Below are 23,724 nucleotides of genomic sequence, written 5' to 3'. Positions count from 1 at the left end.
ACTTATTACAACTTTTTTAAAGTTTTAAAAAAATATTTTTTATGTTTTCTAAAAAACTTTCTAGCATCAAAATTAAGCAAGATACGCTCAAAATAAAGTAGGTCTTATTTTTGTTAAAAAAAAATCGAAAAAGCACCCCTTAATTGGAATCTCATATATAATTAATACTTACCGCTTCACAAGTTACTTAACTTATGTAATATTTATATGATCTGTATATCTTATATGATCGGCTCAAAGGGCTAATTTTTGAAAAAAAATTGGTTTTAAAGTAAAATTTTTTGCAGAAAAAAATGCTGTTTCAAAATGACATAAAATTTATTAGTGATACTAAAAATTACGAATAGTAAAAAATGTAGGTTTTGCTTTTCTGAATATTTAGGATTATGTGTTTTTCTTTGAGACAAATATTGGTTAAGATATGGCTGTTCAAAATTAGCTTACACAGTTGGTTAGTGACTAGTTCAATCCCTTTCAATTACATCCCCTTAAAATAAGCATTTTGAACCGATGAAGCTTACAGATCATATTTATAAACAATACATGCACGAGTAAATCAACTTCTGAAGTGGTGACTATTAATTTCATTTCGGATGCTAATTAGGGGGTGAATTTTATAATCTTTTACAAAAAAAAAAGATCTTCATTTTGAGCGTAACTTCCTTAATTTAATGCTAAAACTGTTTTAACCTTTTTTTAAACACTACAAAAAAGTTGTAATGAGTGTTCCCCAAAAAGTGCTTTAGTTTTTGACAGTTCACGTTGAAATATTCAATTTGGAATTTGGCGTGTATGAACCTATTTTTCATTAGTTACAACTCTTCTCTTACTGGGTCTAGGGATCTCATTCATAAGCACACCATTTTTTTTACTTTTTTATGGGCTATATTTTTCCTAAGAATGGTTTTTTCGATAAAATACTTACTTAATAAAATTAGTCAGTTAATCCATTTCCGGACTTATTTTGAACGTATATTTTTTCATCCCGAGACGAGGTAAAAGTCACCCCCATGGCAAAAGCACACATCGGCACAATATCAATGTGCTTCTTTGACATGTTACCTATGTGTATGCCAAATTTCATGTCAATCTAAGCGGTTTCTTAAAATTTATGGGTTTTGCAATATTTTACCGTCAGCGAACGGACTAATAGTAGAAGATCCGATATAAGGCCGATCTGCATCGATCTATTTAATGGATAACGTGTGCGTGAAGTAACAATGTATTTTAAACGGGATTTACTTTTTCGCACTGTTTTTGACACACTTTCATATAATCAAATATCCTTAACTTTAGCGTTGTCATGGTGATGACATAATGAGCAATAAATTACAAAAAAAATTTGACAGTTTTGTGGTTTAAAAGAAATTAGAATGTTTAAATAAGTTGTAAAAATTGTAGAATAGGAATGAATTCCAGTGATGGAGAGTTACAGTTATTTTATTTGTTTATCGTAGATAAAATATTGTATGAAACTGTGCGTGAAGTACTTTTTGCGAACTTACGCGATGAATAGCACTCGCTCTGTTGTCGCTCGTGCTCTAAACATCACGTGCATTCGTAAAAAGCATACTTCACGAACTGTTTCATAAATAACTATTTTCATATATTAAAAAAAATGTTTCGACCCGGGTAGATATTATTCCAGATTTTCAGATTTCAGCACAGTGTTAGATGGTTGGGGCATATATGGAGAGCAGGTAGCGTAACAACTATAAACTCAATTTTACAATGGAAACCGGGAGTTAGAAGGAGACGCGGAGGAACTAGAATAAATGGTTACAGGAAGTAAAGGAAAATTTATATAGGGCAGGAATTAGAGATTAGCAGAAAAAGACAGAGGATAGAAAGAAATGGAGAAGCACAGTCAATAGTATCGAGTAGCAGACTGGGACTAATCTGCTCTAAAAAGATGGATCTGGATAGCTTTTTAGCGGCTCAACCCCACCTGGTGTATTTAGCCATTTAATTTTCTTATTACACATTATTATTGGTCCATCAAAAATTAAAAGGACGGTGCCTGTAATAAAATCTAAAATTCAAAATTAAATCAAGAAAAATAATAAATATTAAAATTTCCTATAAGTTCAAATTTATTTATTAAAATTTTTGATATAATTTTCATAAATAAATTACTTACTAATAACACTTTTTTAATTAATTCCAAAAATTCCATTTTGCAGCAATAATAAAATATTAGTATTTGTAAAATAAATATCAATCATAGCATAAATAACACAAGTTTACAAAAAAAAAACTAAATTTCGGACTATTTGAAGAAACCATATTACAAGGGGGTTTTTGGGGTGGCTGATCACGAATCCGGGGTCCGCTCACCCCTTTCACGCCAGGTAAAGGTCATTTCAAGGTCAAATCAAGATAAATCGACAGTCGCTCTGAGAAAGTATATTAGGGCGTTTTTGGTGTCGCTGATGACGAATCAGGAGTCCGCTGACCTCTATCACGTCTAGTTCAAGGTCAAATCAACATAAATCGACACAATCGCTCTGAAAATATAGGGGTTTTGGAGTCACTGATCATGAAAACTGCGGTCCGTTGAGCTCTACCACGTAAGGTAAAGGTCATTTCAAGGCCAAATCAGCACAAGTCCACAAAACTGATTTGACCTTGAAATGACCTTTACCTGTCGCGGTTGAGCTCAACGGACCCCAGTTTTGTGATCAGCGATCCCAAAAACCCCCTAATATACTTTTTCAGAGCGACCGTGTCGATTTATCTTGATTTGACCTCGAAATGACCTTGAGCTAGACGTGATAGAGGTCAGCGGACACAAAATTCGTCATCAGCGACCACAAAAACCCCCTAATATACTTTTTCAGAGCGACTGTCGGTTTATCTTGATTTGACCTTGAGATGACCATTACCTGACGTGATACAGGTCAGCGGACCCCGGATTCGTGACCAGCGACCCCGAAAACCCCCTAGTCATATGGTTTCGTCAAATATTCCGAAATATATTTTTTTTTGTAAACCTGTTTAATCAAAAGAATATCAATCTTTTAATTTAAATAGACAACTGTAAAACATAGAACTGCATTCACAACTGTATTCACAGTAAAAGTTTCAAAAGATCACACATTACGCTTAAAGTAAGAGGTAAATCAGCAGACGAGTCGTTGTGACTTCCAAAATATGACAACACCGCTGGAAGTGACAACGCACCTTGAACTACCCCATATATGGAAGCCATAACGTATGCTGTACGCTTCGGTATATACGTATATATATACCAAATTTATTTTGGTAAATCCTTTCCCCTCAATAGGTAGACCCATTTTATAAGCCCCCCTTTTACCAAATACACAATTTTTAAAAAATAATTCCTAGTAGAAAAGGTGGAAGTCGGACAGCCTCTTCTGTATACCGGAAGTCACAACTTAACGTGCATCAATATATATATATATATATATATATATATATATATATATATATATATTGATGCACGTTAAGTTGTGACTTCCGGTATACAGAAGAGGCTGTCCGACTTCCACCTTTTCTACTAGGAATTATTTTTTAAAAATTGTGTATTTGGTAAAAGGGGGGCTTATAAAATGGGTCTACCTATTGAGGGGAAAGGATTTACCAAAATAAATTTTGTATATATATACGTATATACCGAAGCGTACAGCATACGTTATGGCTTCCATATATAGGGTAGTTCAAGGCGCGTTGTCACTTCCAGCGGTGTTGTCATATTTTGGAAGTCACAACGACTCGTCTGCTAGATTTACCTCCTATTTTGAGCGTAATGTGTGATCTTTTGAAACTTTTACTGTGAATACAGTTGTCTGTGTTTTAAAGTTGTCTATTGAAATTAAAATATTGATATTCTTTTGATTATACAGGTTTACAAAAAAATACATTTCGGACTATTTGACGAAACCATATGACTAGGAGGGTTTTTGGGGTCGCTGGTTACGAATCCGGGGTTCGCTAACCTCTATCACGTCAGGTAAAGGTTATTTCAAGGACAAATCAAGATAAATCGACAGTCGCTCTGAAAAAGTATATTAGGAGGGTGTTGGGGTCGCTTATAACGAATCCCGGATCCGCTGACCTCTATCACGTGTAGCTGAAGGTCATTTCGAGGTCAAATCAAGATAAATCAACACAATCGCTGTGAAAAAGTATATTAGGGTGTTTTTGGGGTCCCTGATCACAAAACTGGGGCCCGTTGAGCTCAACCACGTCAGGTAAAGGCCATTTAACTCCTCCTGATTTGAACTTGAAATGACCTTTACATGACGTAGTAGAGCTCAACGGACCGCAGTTTTCATGATCAGCGACCCCAAAACTCCCTATTAGGTCTGGATCCCGCGTATGAAAAAAAAGTTGATTAATAGCAAGCTGAAAATTTGTGAATAGCTTAAGGGTGTCTAGTCGGATAAACTTTGATATATGGGAACACTGGAACAGGGGCAGTTTTAATTGTGGAACAGGTTAAAAATTTGGAACGGTCACACCACGAAAACGGCACATTTATTTTGTCCGACAGAACAGACTTAAACTCTTCGAACAGAGATTAAACTCTCATGCAAAAATCAGACTGCTATTTATCACCAAATGGGCGTTTTAATGAGTGGAACATGTAGAATATGTCAAATGACAGCAATTATGACAGGTGATAAATAGCAGTCTGATTTTTGCATGAGAGTTTAATCTCTGTTCGGAGAGTTTAAGTCTGTTCTGTCGGACAAAATAAATGTGCCGTTTTCGTGGTGTGACCGTTCCAAATTTTTAACCTTTTCCACAATTAAAACTGCCCCTGTTCCAGTGTTCCCATATATCAAAGTTTATCCGACTAGACACCCTTAAGCTATTAACACATTTTCAGCTTGCTATTAATCAACTTTTTTTTCATACGCGGGATCCAGACCTATATACTTTCAGAGCAATTGTGTCAATTTATGTTGATTTGACCTTAAAATGACGTTGAACTAGACGAGATAGAGGTCAGCGGACTCCGGATTCATCTTCAGCGACCCCAAGAACCCCCTAATATACTTTTTCAGAGCGACTGTCGATTTATCTTGATTTGACCTTGAAATGACCTTTACCTGACGCGATAGAGGTGAGCAGACCCCGGATTTGTGATCAGCCACTCCAAAAACCCCCTTGTCATATGGTTTCGTCAAATTGTCCGAAATTTAGTTTTTTTTGTAAACCTGTGTTATTTATGATAATATGATTGATATTTATTTTAACAAAAATACTAATATATTATTATTGCTGTAAAATGGATTTATTGGAATTAATTAAAAAAGTGTTAATAGTAAGTCATTTATTTATGAAAATTATATCAAAAATGTTAATAAATAAATTTGAACTTATAGAAAATTTTAATATTTTAGATTTTATTACAGGCACCGTCCTTTTAATTTTTGATGTACCAATAATAATATGTAATAAAAAATTAAATGGTTAAACCCTCCAGGTGAGGATTACCCGCTAAAAAGCTATCTAGATCCATCTTTTTCGAGCAGATTTTTCCCAATCTGCTACTCGATACTATTGACTATGCTTCTCCATTTCTTTCTATCCTCTTTTGTTTTTCTGCTAGTCTCTAATTCCTGCCCTATATAAATCTTCCTTTAATTCCTGTAACCATTTATTCTAGTTCCTCCGCGTCTCCTTCTAACTCCGGGTCTCCATTGTAAAATTGAGTTTATAGTTGTTGCGCTACCTGCTCTCCATATATGCCCCAACAATCCAACTCTGTGCCCAAATCTGAAAATCTGGAATAATATCTACCCGGGTCGAAACATTTTTTTTAATATATGAAAATAGTTATTTATGAAACGGAGTGAGTGCTATACATCGCGTAAGTTCGCAAAAAGTACTTCACGCACAATTTCATACAATATTTTTTCTACGATAAACAAATAAAAATACTGTAACTCTTCGTCACTGGAATTCATTTCTATTCTACAATTCTTAGAACTGTGACATATAAAAATTCTAATTTCTTTCAAACCACAAAACTGTCAAATTTTTTTTTGTAATTTATTGCTCATTATGTCATCACCTCTCTTGTGCTCTGCACAAGAGATCTAAGGTTAGAGCTAAGAATAAGGTTGGCTAGGTGCTACGTTTTCTCGACTCTGTTTTACGGAATGGAAGCTTGGACCTTGAATGCGGCATCAATGAAAAAACTGGAATCATTCGAGATGTGGGTATATAGAAGAATTCTAAAAATATCATGGACAGAACACGTCACAAACAAAGAGGTTCTGAGAAAGGTGAATAAAGAAATGGAAGTCTTAAATACAATTAAAACCAGAAAATTGGAATATCTCGGACATATTACACGTGGAGAGAGATACAACTTGCTCCAACTCATTATGCAGGGAAAGATTCAAGGAAAAAGAAGCATAGGGAGACGCAGAATATCGTGGTTGCGCAACCTGAGAGAATGGTACGGATGTACATCAAACGAACTTTTCAGAGCAGCCGTCTCCAAGGTCCGAATAGCTATGATGATTGCCGACCTCCTTCGCGGAGATGGCACTTGAAGAAAAAGAAGATGTCATCACCATGAAACGCGAAAGTTAAGAAAGAATATTTAATTATATGAAAGTGTGTCAAAAACAGTGAGAAAAAGTAAATCCCATTTAAAATACATTGTTACTTCATGCTTACTTTAAAGCACTGCTATCTATAATGACAGTTTTCACAAACTAAAAATTTATATATTATAATATGACATAGAGTAGATAAAAGTCATTTATTAATTATTAATTGATTATAGTCAGAAGAAAATTAGATCATGCACCCCTTGTTTTTTATAATTGTTAACATACTAAATTACATATCCAATAATTATTGTTATCCATTAAATATATCGATGCAGATCGGCCTTATATCGGATCCTCTTCTATTAGTCCGTTCGCTGACGGTAAAATATTGCAAAACCCATAAATTTTAAAAAACCACTTAAGATTGACATGAAATTTGGCATACACATAGGTAACATATCAAAGAAGAAAATTGATATTGTGCCGATGTTTTCTTTTGCCAAGCAGACATTCCGTTAACATTTTTAGTCACAACATAATATCAATGTTAAAGTATTATTAGAGCAACGCGTTATGGTGTCACATTTCTTTTAATGACCGACACACAAAATATTTTAATGACGGATCCCACACTAGAACCAGATTTTTATTACCTACTGCTGATAAGGTAAAGAGTAATTAAATATCACTCGTTGTCATCTCTGTGTTAATTTGAAATAATAAAATATAAATATTGTAGTTTTGTATTCTAAAATATTTGGAAAAAATATCTATGTATTTTTTTTTCATTTAGGTACACATCATTTTAAGGGATTGTCCGGAAGAGTACAGGCTCAGTATATCGGCAAATGAGTTTTGTTTTAAATACCGTCCGTATAGAGGAGGTGCTCGTTGGGGATAGGCGCAAAATCTTAGTCCAGTGCTAATTAAATGCATTAATTTTTTTCGAATTCTGAGAAAACTAATAAGTATTTTTGAAAAATTTAAACGCAGAATGGAAGCTTACATTATTACCGAGGGCAGAAAGTCCATGAAAACTTATATAATGTTTATTTTAATAACTTATATACCTAATATATGTTTATTTTAATAAAGATAATGGGATGAAAAAACAAGAGAAAAGTTAGTGTGATTTTTAATTTCGAATATTTCATTCAAAAGAAACTTTTTTTTATTCTAAGGGACTTTCGGTCCCCCGTAATAATGTTATCTTTCATTCTGGGTGTATGTTTTAAAAAATATTTATTAGTTTTCTCAGGATTCGAAAAAAATAAATGTATTTAAATAGCATTGGACAGAGATTTTGCGCCTACCCCCTTAAGAGAGAGTTTACTGTATTTTATATTATTACTAGAATTTATTACTTTAAACTTTTTATCGCTCTTGATTCATTTTATCGTGTATTTAATTCCATTCAATTGTAATTGTACATTCAATTTTTTTGTAATTTTTACACGTTTTATTACTTTCGAAATAAAAATAACTATAAAATCGATTTTTCAGCCTACTTGGGTCAAAAAAATACACAATTTTCGGAAATTTCGTTAAATGAGAACATTTACCTACATTTCTTGTATTTAAGCTTTTAATAAGATTTTTAAAAATAATTTAGATTATTTAATAGATACATTCACCGGCACGAAAAACGGGCACCCCAAAAAATGGGTCATTTTTGATGGCTCGTATCTCCTAAACCTATTCTCCGATTTAAGTATTTCTTTAATATGTTATAGCCTTATTCTTTAACTATATCGCTGTAATAATATTGTTTCTAGACAGGTAAATTATCATTGTATACTGGGCGTACCAATCAAACTGGTTTTTTTTTTTTCAATTTTCACAACACTCTGTGGAATATTCTAGCCTTTATACAATATTGAAATTAAAACCCAACTATAGCCCCAGGTTTTCTTAATGTTCTGTTTGTTATTCATTCGCTTATGTTGGATAATAAAAAAGTTAGGGACTTTAACAATTAAACATGTTCTTTATCAATACATGGTGTTTCTAAATAAGTGCGACAAACTTTAAGGGGTAATTCTGCATGAAAAAATAATGATCGTTTACTTGATAAAGCTATGTCCGCAAATGCTTGCAAATATAAAATTATTTTGCCAAACGATCATTATTTTTTCATGCAGAAATTACCCCTTAAAATTTGTCGCACTTATATTTAGAAACACCTGTATCGATAAAGAACATGGCTAGTTGTTAAAGTCCTTAACTTTTTTATTATCCAACGTAAGCGAATGAATAAAAAAACAGAATGTTAATAAAACCTGGAGCTATAGTTAGGCTTTAATTTAAATATTTTATAAAGGCTAGAATATTCCACAGGGTGTTGTGAAAATTGAGAAAAAAACCCAGTTTGATTGGTACACCCGGTATACAATGAAAATTTACCTGTCTATCAACAATGTTATCATAGCTATATTGTTAAATAATAAGGCTATAACATATTAAAAACATTACTTAAATCGGACCAAAGGTTTGGGAGATACGAGACATCAAAAATTACCCATTTTTTTAGGGTGCCCGTTTTTCGTGCCGGTGAGTGTAGATTAAATTAGAAGTTCATTGTAAAAAAGGAAGTAAACAAAAACACGAGAAAAATGAATTTATATAAGTAAATAGGTAAGTAAATATTATAGATTGAAATAAGTACAGAAAATATATAATTATAGAGATATATAATCACTTATTGTACCTTCATTTAAGGCTAACTTTAAAAGTAAAGCAGATCTGCTATTATTCATGTTTAAAAACAAAAGGCACACAAAACACTAAGTACGATTAGGACCGCGAATCTACAACAGATAAATGTCTGGAAACCGTTACACAGGGTTGCCAAAAAACGGAAGTCACACCGAGCGGTGTGGTATACGGAAGACGCTACGCGTTGTGTACATAACCTGTATAGTAGCACGGGAGCGACACTAGCGCTGGTGATATACCTTCGAACTAAAATCTGATCTTACGAGTATGTTAGATACGATATGACTTTCAGCGAAATTTTTAATATAAGCCTTCTGATACCATCTAGTAGCCAAATTCGTAAAAATATAGGCAAAACGTTGTGACTTCCGAAATCGGAAGTCATAACGGTATATATGAAGTAACAACGTATTACGAGAATCTACTTTGGAAGTCACATGGATACATGTATCAATATATATATATATATATATATATATATATATATATATATATATATATATATATATATTGTTCGATCAGATTTATCATAATCTAAGTGTTCAGTCCGTTGAAACTGTTCTAGTATATTTTCAAACGTTTCTCTTCTTAGTCGTTGTCTATCAGGGAATTTCTGATGAAAAATTCTTATTGCACATTTCTGTTATACTCCACTAGCACAAAAATCTTATTAATTAGCTCGTCATTAGAAAAATTCATATTAGTAATGGTAACTAAGCAACTGGAACTAATAAATAGTATAATTTAAAATGTTTAAGGAAATTTAGTGTCATAGCCGACTAGGTAGAATATAGTATGTTTTTATTAATATTTTGCGCACCAATAATCTTAACTAGGAATTTATTTGGATATCTCATTAAATATTAATAAATTAAGGATCAGGCTAGAGTATGATGTATTTTTTTTTTCGAAAAATAATTTTTGGATTGAATATTTTCACTGCCACCTAACAAAATTTCACGTAATTTTTCTTGTAATTAATGTTTGGTTTAAAAAATCACGAATAACTTACAAATTAAAACACTTAGATATAGGGAATGCTTAAGAAATAAAAAAAGTACCATAAAATATCATTTAATTACAATACTAAAATACAGGGTGTTCTATTTAAGAAAACTCAGAAAATACTCATTCCGAGTTTCGACCAACACTGTATACTAAAATTTAACATTTCTCTATACTGTTAATATTTAACAATAGTAGACTATATAAAAAATCGTTTGAACATAAAATAAAAATTTGATGTTAAATCACTACAATTCTACAGGGTGTAAATGTTGCTACGAAATTATCAAAAAAACGTAACTATCTTTTAAACTACCTCGTATAATATTACAAAACCATATATTTTAAGAAAGAAAAAATTGTTTGCTCTGGACCCCTTTTCTTCGTTAGAGGACTGTAAAAAGCCAACGAGGGTTTTCATCACTTTTCGTGATGTCCTATCTTTTTTGCACAATGGTTTCTGCTGTAGGAAATTCACGATAATTAAAGATGGTTTGATAGGTTCTTTTATTTCAGCGCATTCTACAGCACTAAGCGAACGTAGATTCCACAAAAAATATATTTTTCTCGTTGAAATTATTTGATTGATATGATATTTAATTTTAAGTGACTAACAACTTCAGTGAGAAACTGGGTTTATTTATTATGTTGTTAGTTGCTACAAATAAACTATATTATTATATTATTATTATTATTATTGAGGAGAATACAAAAATGTAAAAATATACAGGGTGTTCTATTTAAAAAACATAAGTTTGTGTCACCCTGTCAATACGCACGCCCCTGTATATTTGAAAATATTTTTAAATTATGGTCCTATTAGTTTCACAACTTTTACCTAAATAACTTATTTTCGTATCTCTTACGACAAATGAGTAATTGGACTTTGTCACACTAATGCCCCACCCTGTATAAGGCCGAGATTTGATATACTCCTTTTCTTTACTTCCGGTAGTCTTTCTGTCCAACAGTAATATTCTAACCTAAGATTTTATTCCCAGACAACCATTAAATTTTCTGTTCAAAAACCCAAATTTTTATGTGGTTGAATTTGTATACAAGAAATTATAAACCAATGTTTACCCCTTCAGAAAAAAATAAATACGTCATTACTACTTAAACATGTTATTTTCTAGCTGCTAAAATGTTGCAGTTCTAAAAATAAAAGCCGATCCATCATTCTACGGCTTCCGCAAATCTATAATTCGCTAGAATGGCCTGTCAACCTTGCGGTGATTTGTGAATTCCAGTTAAATAAAAATACTCGATTTGGGTAACAATCAAAATTGAATTACTCTATAATTAGTAATATTTTTAATTGCCTTGTAATATATATCACGCAATTCCTTTATGTAAGGTCGGGTTAACCAGAGGCGCACTACTGTCTATGACATAACATAGTAGTCCAGGGCGCATCTGTTTTTAGATGGACGTTGAAAGGTGACTCATATTTTTTTGCAGAAATTGCTTGGAATTTACTCATATAATAATAATTGAATTATCCTCCCACTCAGAATGGTCCGGAACATTGTTTAAATAATCAAAATGTCAAAAAATGAAGGAAAAATTCGATTTTTTTCTTGGTTTTCTTATTAAGTATACCTTTCAAAGTATTCACTTTCGAGAAAAGTTGCACTGACGTAAAAGTTGCGTAATTAAATTTCCTACAATATAGGATTGGTTAAAAATTTTAAGAATTGTTGCCCTTGTTGCAAAATAGCAATAATTGCGAAAAAAGTAGTCGCATTTTACGTTTTTCACCCATTTATACTACACTTAAGATTTTCATATTTTACACAAAAAAACTTTATGGTACAGTCAAACAATACTGTAAATTTTATTAAGATCGGTTTAAAATATTTTGCAAAATAAATTTTGCAATCCAGCTTACGCAAAAAAATTCATTTTTTCAAAATGTTGCAGGACTGAAAATAAAGCAGATAGCAGGTTGACATTTTTTTACATATAGAAGAATACTGAACCTTTCATTTGCAATTTGCAAAATTAAAATCGGTTAACTACCGAACTAGGAATTTTTTTATATAAACACTAATTTTTGGTGCTACGCGCAGGACAGCGGTGTTCGATTCACACAAGTTGATTTCCACCAAAATTTCTTCCAGTCTGGTTATTGTTTGTGAAATATTGTTTAAACAATTACATATGTTTAAAAATAATAAACTTTTATTCTGTAAGTTAAAACATATGAACAAAGAAAAGTTTTTGCTAAAAAAAGTGTTGTTTCAAATGACAGAGCATGTGTTTTTATTTTGCAATAAACAAATTTATTTATTTATATCGAAATGTACTAAAATTTAAAATTTATCAATTATTATCAAAGGTCATTGGAATGCCCAATCAGAGCAAACTATCCGCTGTCCAGCGCGTAGCACCAAAAATTAATGTTTATTTAAAAAAATTCCTGACGCCGTGGTGGTTAACGGATTTTAATTTTGCAAATTGCAAATAAAAGGTAGTGTATTCTTTTATATGCAAAAAAAAATTCAACTTGCTGTCTGCTTTATTTTCAGTCCTGCAACATTTTGAAAAAATGAATTTTTTTGCGAAAGCTGGATTGCAAAATTTATCTTGCAAAACTCATCTTAATAAAATTCACAGTATTGTTTTATTATGTCATAAAGTTTTTCTGGGTAAAACATGAAGGTCCTAAGTGTAGCATAAATGGTTGAAAAACGTAAAATGCGAATACTTGTTTTTTTTATGTTTTTTTCGCAATTATTGCTATTTTGCAACAAGGGTGACAATTTTTAAATTATTTAACTAATCCTATATTGTAGAAAATTTAATTACGCTACTTTTATGTAAGTACAACTTTTCTCGGAAATTAATATTTTTAAAGTTATGATCAAAAAACGAAGAAAAAAATCGAATTTTTCCTTCATTTTTTGACATTTTGATTATTTAAACAATGTTTCGGACCTTTTTGAATGGGAGAATAACTCAAATATTATTATATGAGTTATTTTCAAGCAATTTCTGCAAAAAATATGAGTCACCTCTCAACGTCCAAATTACTAATATTTTTACAGATTCCTCCTGGTCTATAGGGCTAATACACAATTTTTCAATAATACAGTTCTTATTCTTCTCTTCTTCTTTTTTTTGTGTAGACATGACACTGCATGTTTTTTCAATCTGTTTCCAGTAAGTAGTCGTTCCATTGTTTTCGTGTCTTCCCACTGATCGTCTTTCTATTCGGGAACCGTCTCTCGCCGTCTTTACTACTCTATATTTTGTCATTCGGCTTATGTGGTTGTTCCATTCTATTCTTCTTTTTCTTACCCAGTTCTTAATGTTCTCCACCTTGCATCTCCATTATAAACTGTACTTCTAGACTTGTCCCATAGTGTCTTACCATCGATTTTCGAAGGGTTTTCTGCCGCGTATGCCATTATTTTTCTGACGACTATTTTGTAAATTCTGCCTTTTATTTATTTTTCGATATTTTAATTTTTCCATATATTTTCATTAAGACAACCTGTATTTGCTCTATTCGCTTAATCTTCCACTTGTTTCGAGCTTTCCGTAGCTAGAGAGTGTGATGCCTAGATATTTAAACTCCATCACTTGTTTTATAATCTTGCCCTCCAGCTCTAATTTACATCTTAGTGGATTTGCTGTTATAACTATGCATTTTGTACTTTTTGGGAAAATTAACATGTTCAATATTCTGGCAGTTATATTAAATTGGCACAGCATACATTGTAAATCACCTTCACTTTGAGAGATAAAGTATTGCGTCGTCTGCATAAGAGATTATTTAAAGTTGTTTTTCTCCAATTTGGTATCCTTTTTAGTACTTACTTTTTTATTATTTCAGATATGCAGACGATACAGTTATTGTAAGTGATGACATGAATGGATTGCAATGCCTTTTAAATGCCATTCACACAGTGGGGAGGGAGTTTGGCCTAAACATAAACTGTTCAAAAACAAAATACATGGTCAATGGTAATTTAGTATTATTTTGTATTTTGACAGCGACACCCGATTTGGGCGTCGAAAGGTTAATAAAATAATTTTTTTGGTAAAATTGTGGCTTATTTCACATTGAAAATAGTTGTTTATAAAAATGTCACAAGGAAATAGCTTCAGAACAACAATAAAATACATGGTGTTTAGCCGTTTGCCACATTAAGTTTCACAGTTATATGTTGATGGTCATATAATTCAAAGAGTACCCAGTTTTAAATATCTTGGTTGCCATATTACTGAACAACTAGATCCAGATAAAGAGATAAAATGTAGAATCGAGATAGCCCTCACAACATTTTTGAAAATGATGTCATTTTTCTGTAATGATAACTTGCAACTTCAACTTTGAAAGCGCATGATTAAATAATGCTACATTTGGTAAATCCTCTTATACGGTGTCGAAGCATGGACATTAAAAATATCCACCATTAATCGTTTGGAGGCTTTTGAAATGTGGCTGCACAGATGTACACTAAAAATACCATGGACGGCTATGCTGACAAATGTAGTAAGTAGTCCTTAAGAGAGCAAATGCTGCTCGTGAGCTGATTGATAACATCAAATGTAGAAAGATGGCCTATTTTGGACACGTAGTGGACACGGGACACCGATATAATATTCTTCAACTTATTATGATGGGTAAAATCGAAGGACGCAGAGGAATTCGTAGAAAGCATGCCTTTTGGTTAAAGAATATCAGAGAGTGGACAAGAGTAATGAAAGCAGAGCAACTATTTAGAATAGCTCGAGACAGACAGTTTTGCCATGTTAATCGCCGACGTCAAGGGGACTTGATAGGGCACGTTAAGAAGAAGTTGAATTATACTGGCTAATAGAATTAAATAGATACTATTGCAATTTAGTATGTTCCAAGGATAGCTTGCTCTTTAGCTGGGAATTGCATATTTGTTACTTCTACTGAGTACGTTGAGCTATGGTTAGAGTTTATTTGAGGTCGGGTAGTGAGATAAGTGAGATGCTGCTATTAGGACCCATATTTAAATCTCCTCCAACGCGGTCAATGATTTAAGTATTTAGTGAGGCCCTGGCCAGTATTTAAGCTGCCCGAAGAAACTGGATTTAAAACGATAAACTGCTAAACTACTAATAGTTGTTGATAGTCTTAAAACACTTAGAATAAAACTTATTGAAATTTTATATAAACAGTCAAAAATTAATAATTAATTATTATTATGCAGCATATAAAACTTATTGGTTATAAATAAACTTACACAAAGTTCACAAAAAAATAAGATATACCACCACAAAATTAACTCTCGAGACCGATCTAAAATGGTATTCACCTGCTCAGTCAGGGCCGAACTCAAAATGATAATGTTTGTATCACAATTTTACATTGTAAACATTGTGATAGCATACGCTAAATCTACTAAGAACGTACCATACAAATCTTTAAAAATACGATAGCAAAATATAATAGGTGAAGTTGTAATTATTTTTCCAATTGTTATTTATTGATCCAAATGCAGTTGCACGACAGAGAACTTTTGACCACCATTAAAAGGCGAAAAAGAGCATATTTGGGGAACATACTTAGAAATAATAAGTACGAGTTGTTGCAGCTGATTATGATTATAAAGGAGGTCTTGGTAGACGACAAATATCCTGGTTAAAAAACATTCGCGACTGGACCAGGTTAAACACAGACGCTTTTAAGAAAAGCAGAAGATAGATATGAATTTGCAATGGTTATAGCCAACCTTCATTAGTGGAAACGGCACTGGAAGAAGAAGATTTATTGTTAATATTTATCTTATTGGCCCTATAGCTTAAATTGGCGCAAAAGTCTGATTTCTTGATTAGCTGGATTCACAGATACCCTACTACTTAGTATTTGACTGTAAGACTTTTGTGCAAAACTTTATCTTTTCAACTTTATTATGGGGAGCTTAATGCTTATTCCTGGATGATAACTTAATGTGGTTCACTGATGGATTTAAAACTGTCCATGGTACTGGACTAGGAGTCTTTGGGCATATATGCAATTATAATAATAATTCTTATAGTCTAGGCCAAGACACAACTATGTTCCAGCAAATAGATGGAGAGATGGAGTCCCCAAAGCAAATATAATCAACATTTACACAGAGATAGCCAGGCGGCAATAGTGCCAATAGCCTGGTTATTGTAAAAGATCTCCTCCACAACCTGGCAAAAGACAATATGTCTTTATACGGGTGCTGCGTCACGAAGGGGTGCATGAGGATGAACAAGCAGATTTGTTGACAAAACAACGCTAGAGATAAACCTTTGTAGGCCAAGAACCTTTCTGTGGCATTATTAAAGATGTTACGAAAAACGAAATTCAGAAGTAGTTCAGGAATCATCAAAAGAAATGGAGTCACTCAAGGGAAATCCAGACTAAAAAATAATCAAGAATAAGAATAAAAAAATATAGTAAAATTTGATAAACCTCAATAAACGAGAGATCAAAACGGTCACTAAAATGGTGACTGGACATTGCCGTTTAAGAAACCACCTATACAAACTAGGTAAGGTGGATGAACCATGTTGCAGAAAGTGCAAAATGGAATAAGAGACTGTCGTACATAGCCTATGCCATTGCAATGTGCTAAATGATGTGAGGCACGAATTCGCTTGTCAACTAAGTGATGTGAGGTTTGAACCAGAAGAGATCCTAAAACCAACAATAAGGAAACTGCTGGCCTTCGTTGAGACTCCAGGCCTCATTAGAGTTTAAGAAAAAACAAGGTATGGAACAAAGCCCTTGCTACCAAGTGCCAGAGACTAATGAGTCTTGCCTGATTTAAGAAGAGATTATTTCTGCTCAATACTTGTTTTGATATGTATAAAAGTTCCTTCATCCATTTCGTATTTACTGCACTATGTTCTATGTGCTATGAACAAAATAATAGAAACCAACCCTACGACTTCACCTATTATACTGAATGCAAAATGTTTTGTTAGATCAGCAAATATAAAAACAAATACATTACCTGTAACTTTGTCCCTTATTAGTTTGCAACTCTCGACTTCACCAATACTGGAAAACAGAGATCTAATTTCTTCTTGTGTCATGGTTTGAGGTAAATAGTTGACAATGAGATTAGTTTTTGATTCTTCTTGTCCGCCTCCGACACTGTTGCCACTGTTGCCATTTTGTTGTCCAACTACACCGGAATCTAAACCATTGGACATCATGATTGTATTATTTTTTCCTTTCTTAATTTTTAATTCAGTCAAATGAAACGTTGATAAACCTATTTTTCTGTTTTATTTAACAAATCGTCTACGATAATAAACTTATCCTGTACACTTAACTTAGTTGGTGTTCTGTTTGTTTATTGGTATAAATAGATGGCTACCTTTTGTATATTTTTCGTATTTCTCGGGCAAGGGCTACCCTATTTACAATCTGTAACAAAAATAAACACGGTTATTAACTGAATACAAACACAGTTATATTATTAAAGATATACAGTAGAATCTCTCTATAAAGAACACGGTTATTACGAGGTTTCGCTTATGAGGTACACTAGACGTCCAATGAAATTCCTATTGAACTGTAACACCTCTATAACGCGGCATATTTGGTTATAACGAGGAAAAATGAAATCGAAGAATATATTTCTTTACCTGTCTTTAGCGCAGTCATGGCTATCAATAATTACCCCAACTACCTGCATACAGAAACCCCCAACATCTGGGTAGTTATCGAGGCCAGTGCTATAATAAAATCCACCGCTTATAATAAACTTCTTCCTGTTCTGTTTATCTATCGACCGATATTGAATATTGTATGTACTTAGGAAATTTACAATAATTGATGATGGTGAAGCCTTATTGTTGAGGAAACAATATTTAGCATCTTATATTGTTCCAAATGGCTTCACTATAGGAAGTTAATATTTTAGAAAACTATATATTCATAATGTATGTACAATATTATTGTTGTCTGATATAACGAGATCCGCTTATAACGAGGTAATTAGTCCACCATTTCAGTTCTCGTTATAGAAGGAGTCTACTGTATTTCATAATTTGGTGGTAGAAATGTCTGGCGTCTCTTTTTAAATATATATTTGCATGCCAAGTATAAAACACACGGATCAATTTTATATCAACACACACTTTCTTGTTGCACGATACGTGGGCTACTAATCTATTTAACAAATTTTATTTGAAAGCGACAGGCGGAAAAACGCTAAGGGCACTCGCAAACACAGCCACTTGTGGTCGCCGCCGACTTCAAGTAGCGAGAACCGGCCACTGACATAGCTTGTCGCTCTAAGAATACCGGGAACGGAGTGTGTGCGCCGAGTCCATTTAAAATACATAAAAACCTCAGTCAGCAGCGTGTAGCAGCCACCGGTGGCGAACACAAGTGGCTGTGTTTGAGAGTGCCTTAAGCTCCATTTTTTTGTATATATACTGCGGTGCAAAAAAATCGATCCACTAAAAATTTGGTCATTTTTGATGTTTCGAATTTCCTAAACCTGTTGTCCGAGTTAAGTGATTTTTACCACGTGGTTATAGCCTTATTCATTGACAATATCGATGTAATAATATCGTTGCTAAACAGTCAAACTGTCATTGTATACCGGGTGTACGAATCAAACTGTGTTTTTTTCTCAAAGTTCGCATCACCCTGTGGATTATTCTAGCATTTATAAAATACTGAAATTAAAAACCAACTATAGCCTCGGGTTTTCTTAACATTTTGTCTTTCGATTCATTCGCTTATGTTGGATAATAAAAAAGTTAGGTACTTTAACAACTGGCCATGTTCGTCATCAGTACAGGGTGTTTCTAAATAAGTGCGACAAACTTTAAGAGGTAATTTTACATGAGAATATAATGACAATGTGCTTTATAATCATATGTCCGCAAACGCTTCGTTTCCGAGATACGGGATGTTCAATGTTTTTTACAAACTGACGATTTATCTATTGCTTTAAAACCAGTTGAGATATGCAAATCAAATTTGGTGGGTTTTAAGACGTAGTTATTGCACATTTTTTGACATACAATTATGAATTTAATATTCACCATTGGCGCGCAAACGGGTATTATGACCGATAATATTACTCGTACGCACGCCAATGGTGAATATACAATTTTTACAATTTTGACAAGTTATGGCTGTCACTTGAAGAGGGATCGCGTAAAGTTCGAAACGTTGATGCTATAATATACTATGGTTAGTTTAAAAATCGACCTGTCCGAGCGTTTTGCTTATATTCTTAAAATAAACAAGTTAACAGAAGGGGCAACACTTATTCCACCGCACTGTATAATTACTAAAACAATCTGACATTGATAGCTTCTGGTCATTTTCTTTGATTATGTAAAGTAATGTTAAAATCAGTTAGGCCACTCTGCCTCTTATGGCCTCAATTATTTCTTCTTGTTTTTCAGAAAGTGCATTTCTGAAAATTCTTTCGGAGTAAACGTTGAAAATCAGGGGTGGCAAAATCAATTTAGTGCCTAAACCCGCGAACCTCCAGATGAGGTGCTTTAGCAGTGACTGGGCACCAGGTGCTCGAGAGGTCGGTTCTGGTGACGTAGTCGTGTTCAGCGACCCCAAAAACTCCCGAGTAACAAAATCTGGCCCTTAGTATGCTTATTTTGACATGCTTATGCACTTTTGGATGCAGTTATGCACTTTAAAATGCAATTATGCATTTTCATCCATTTTTCTATAGTACACTTTTTTCTGACATCATCTTGAAGAGAATGCAAAAAGTTGCAAATATCGAGGTGCTGTATTTTTTAAAAATCCATTTATTCCGGTGTTTTTAGTGCTAAATGCCCTGGTCTATTATTGTAGTATGTTGTTCATAATAGTTATTTATGTATCAAGAGCCCGAGCCGATAGGCCGGGCTCGTACACGTAAGGTCCATAAACGCTGTTTACGCACGAAATACATACAAATTTTTATGCACGACTGTTTTAATGATTATTTATTAATAAAAATACAAAATTCCTTGCACGATCGTCTTAGTGATTATTTTTTAATGCTTCTTTTTCTCTCCAACTTTTGCGAGCAATTTATTATAAATACCGTTTCAAAAGTTACATGAATTAGCTCAATTTATTAAAACTCATCCTGTATAACAATTCACCAATAAGGTTGCACTAATTTTTGGTATTCGTGGGGCATGCCGTCGAGAGGAATTAGCTAATATTTCAATAGACGATATTCAAGATTTAGGAACAACATTGCTGGTAACCATTCGAGCATCTAGAACCAAAATTGACCGTATTTTTAGTCTAACTGACAAAGAGCAAAAGTCACCAAGTTATCTCGACTTATATAGAAAATATGCCACTACGTACTACAAATATCAACCACCGACGTTTTTTTGTATATTACAATAATATGGAAGATGTTCCAGTCAGGTCGTTGGAAAGGATACGTTTGGTCAAATTCCTTGTAAAATAGCGACTTATTTAAAATTACCTACTCCAAAAGATTACACGGGCCATTGCTTTAGACCAGGGGTGGGCAAACTTTTTTTAGTAAGGGACATAAAATGTTTTTGGTCTATTACCGAGGGCCGCAATATTTTTACTTATGTTCGAATTTTCTACTTTTTTACTAATTTTGTTTAGTGAAATTAACATTTCAACTACATTTTTGTCAATTTGGTTTGAAACTATGATAGAATTATTTTATTTTTAAATTTAATAGACGTATTCAGTACAATTCAAAGAATATTCAAAAAAACTTTCAAGACCAAATATTGAAAAGTAACAGACACCTCAAAAAAAATGGATTTTAAGTAGATATCAGAACTCGTCATTGGATCATATGAAACAAAAATTCAAAAATATTTTATTAGCTTATGAGTTTCTCGAGCTTTATAACGCTGTCGAGTTTTTTTGGTGTTAACGAGTTTTGAGTTTTTGATATCACTCAGAAGTCAAAAAAACAAAATTTTTTGTAAAGGGTAAAAATCAACATATTTATTATTAAACAACAAATAAGCATAAAACAAAAAATATCTCGACAGCGTTACCTCACGGAATGTCTAAAGGAAATCTATGAAAAATTTCAGGTGAATCTGTCAAGTAGTTTTTGAGTTTTAGTTAAGTTGATATCCAACGCCTTTGGCGGTTTAATAAAACCAGTTAATAAAAGAGAAAAACGAGAAAAACCAGTCAAAAACAAAAAGGTTTGACAACTTCTATTTTCAATTTCTTTTTGTCTGTCAAATTGTAGAGTGATGCACACCGGAAAAGTTTTTGAATCGCGAAGTAATTTATAAAAAAAAGGTAACAGCTGTTGAATGTTTTTCACTACGTTCAAGCTGCTGCAAAGTGAGTGGAAGGTAGGGATATTAATCATGTTGTTTTTCAGGTAATCTTACTCCGGTCAAACACATGAACACAAACGGTTTATGAAACACATTATTTATTATTTACAAACTTAAAATAATATTTATTAAAATACGAAAAACGAACCTTAAGAACGTAGGCGCAAAATTACGGTCCAATGCTTTTTAAATGCATTCATGTTTTTTTCGAATCCTTAGCAAACTATTAAGTATTTTCAAAAGATTTAAACGCAGAACTAAAGATTACATTATTACCGAGGGCCGAAAGTATTCAAAAACTTCTATAATGTTTATTTTAATAAGTTACAGGGGTGAAAAAGAAGAGAAAATATAGTGTGATTTTTAATTTTAAATATCTCATTTAAAAGAAACTTTTTGTTTATTTTAGGGACTTTTGACCCTCGGTAATAATGTAATCTTTCATTCTACGTTTAAATTTTTTAAAAATATTTATTGATTTTCTCAGGATTCGAAAAAAATGAATGCATTTATAAAGCATTGGTCCGAAATTTTGCGCCTGCGCTCTTAATGGCTTTTATAAAGTTTTAGTTTACTAGTTTTATGTCCTCGTTCTTAATTCTTTCTATTTCGGGTGGAAATTTTGTAGTATTTATTCTAACTGTCATTTCTAATGGTTTCTAAGTCATCACCAATTCCGGTCCTCAATGGATTTTTATTAATGTTCATTATTCAAAATGTTTGTTCACAAATGTGAGGCGAACCATAAATAATTTAGCTACATATGTACTTTCGGACATTTGCAAAAATTTGTAAAATGCAAAAATATTATTGTAAAAATATTGCAAAAATATGTAAATTAATCTTTAATTTCTAGTTGAATGTAGACTGGTACGGAATCAATTTGAACTGGAAAATAATCTTTTTTTTTTTTGTTTTCTTAATACATATTACCATATTTATTATTGTTCCTCTTAAATTTGGCGCTCGGTCAATTGTTACACTTACTAGCTGGTTCGGGTTAATTTAAAAATTTCCAAACAGTTCCTGACTACTTCAAAAAATATCGTTTCCATTAAATTTGTTGAAATTTCATGGATTTCATAGAGCGAGCCGACAAAACTCTGTGCCGGAAACCCAAATAATTGCCCACGTTATGATGAAAATTTGCGAAAAAATCACCCGCTACGAAAGTGTTGATTAATAGCTGCATTAACTATATTTAAATATTAATATTAGTAATAATTAAAAAAAACTTAAAAAAATAATCCACATTTTTTCCGCGGGCCGCAAAAAAATGTCTACAGGGCCGCATGCGGCCCGCGGGCCGCTCTTTGCCCACCCCTGCTTTAGACGATCCTCAGCAACTTTGCTGGCTAACGCAGGTGAGGATATCCTAACATAAAACGACATGCTGGTTGGAAGTCTACATCAGTAGCGGAAGGATATATTGAAGATTCCGTGTCAAATACAATGAAAATCGCCCAAAAAATCGTCAATGCTGATATGCCATCTACCAGTTGCTCAGATTGCAGTCCAAATTTATATGGTGATTCTTTTGAGCATGCACCGTCCACAAATAACACAGGTTTACAAAAAAAAAATAAACTGTGGACTATTTGACGAAACCATATGACAAGGGGGTTTTTGGGGTCGCTGATCACAAATCCGGGATTCGCTGATCTCTATCACATCAGGTAAAGGTCATTTCAAGGTCAAATCAAGATAAATCGATAATCGCTCTGAAAAAGTATATTAGGGGGTTTTTAGGGTAGCTGATCACGAATCCGGGATCCGCTACCTTCTCTCACGTCTAGCTCAAGGTCATTTCAAAGTCAAATCAAGATAAATCGACACAATCGCTTTGAAAAAGTATATTTGGGGGGTTTTGGGGTCGCTGATCACAAAACTGTGGTCCGTTGAGCTCTACCGCGTCAGTAATGGTCATTTCAAGGTCAAATCAGTTTTGTGATCAGCGACCCCAAAAAACCCGTAATATACATTTTCAGAGCGATTGTGTCCATTCATCTTGGTTCGACCTTGAAATGACCTTGAGCTAGACGTGAGAGAGGTCAGCGGACGGCAGATTCGTGATCAGCGACCCCAAAAACCCCCTAATACACTTTTTCAGAGCGACTGTCGATTTATCTTGATTTGACCTTGAAATGACCTTTACCTGATGTGATAGAGA

The 23,724-nt window shown here is 33.1% G+C and overlaps 1 protein-coding gene across 5 annotated transcripts in view; it reads right to left on the bottom strand.

Annotated features, from left to right (window-relative positions):
• LOC114336843 (ELAV-like protein 3) overlaps positions 1 to 23,724 on the bottom strand; it is a 270,925-nt gene that overhangs the window by 133,017 nt on the left and 114,184 nt on the right. For all 5 annotated transcript variants that reach the window (XM_028287227.2, XM_050663299.1, XM_050663300.1 and 2 more), the window contains exon 2: positions 17,231 to 17,649. In XM_028287227.2, coding sequence (XP_028143028.1) covers positions 17,231 to 17,435 — 205 coding nt within the window. In that variant the 5' untranslated portion in view covers positions 17,436 to 17,649. The remainder of the gene's footprint in view (positions 1 to 17,230; positions 17,650 to 23,724) is intronic.

The sequence above is a fragment of the Diabrotica virgifera genome, chromosome 10 (assembly GCF_917563875.1).
Source record: "Diabrotica virgifera virgifera chromosome 10, PGI_DIABVI_V3a".
NCBI classification, from domain to species: domain Eukaryota; kingdom Metazoa; phylum Arthropoda; class Insecta; order Coleoptera; family Chrysomelidae; genus Diabrotica; species Diabrotica virgifera.
The sequence above is the reverse complement of the archived record's forward strand: the minus strand, read 5'-3'. Positions and strand labels throughout refer to the sequence as shown.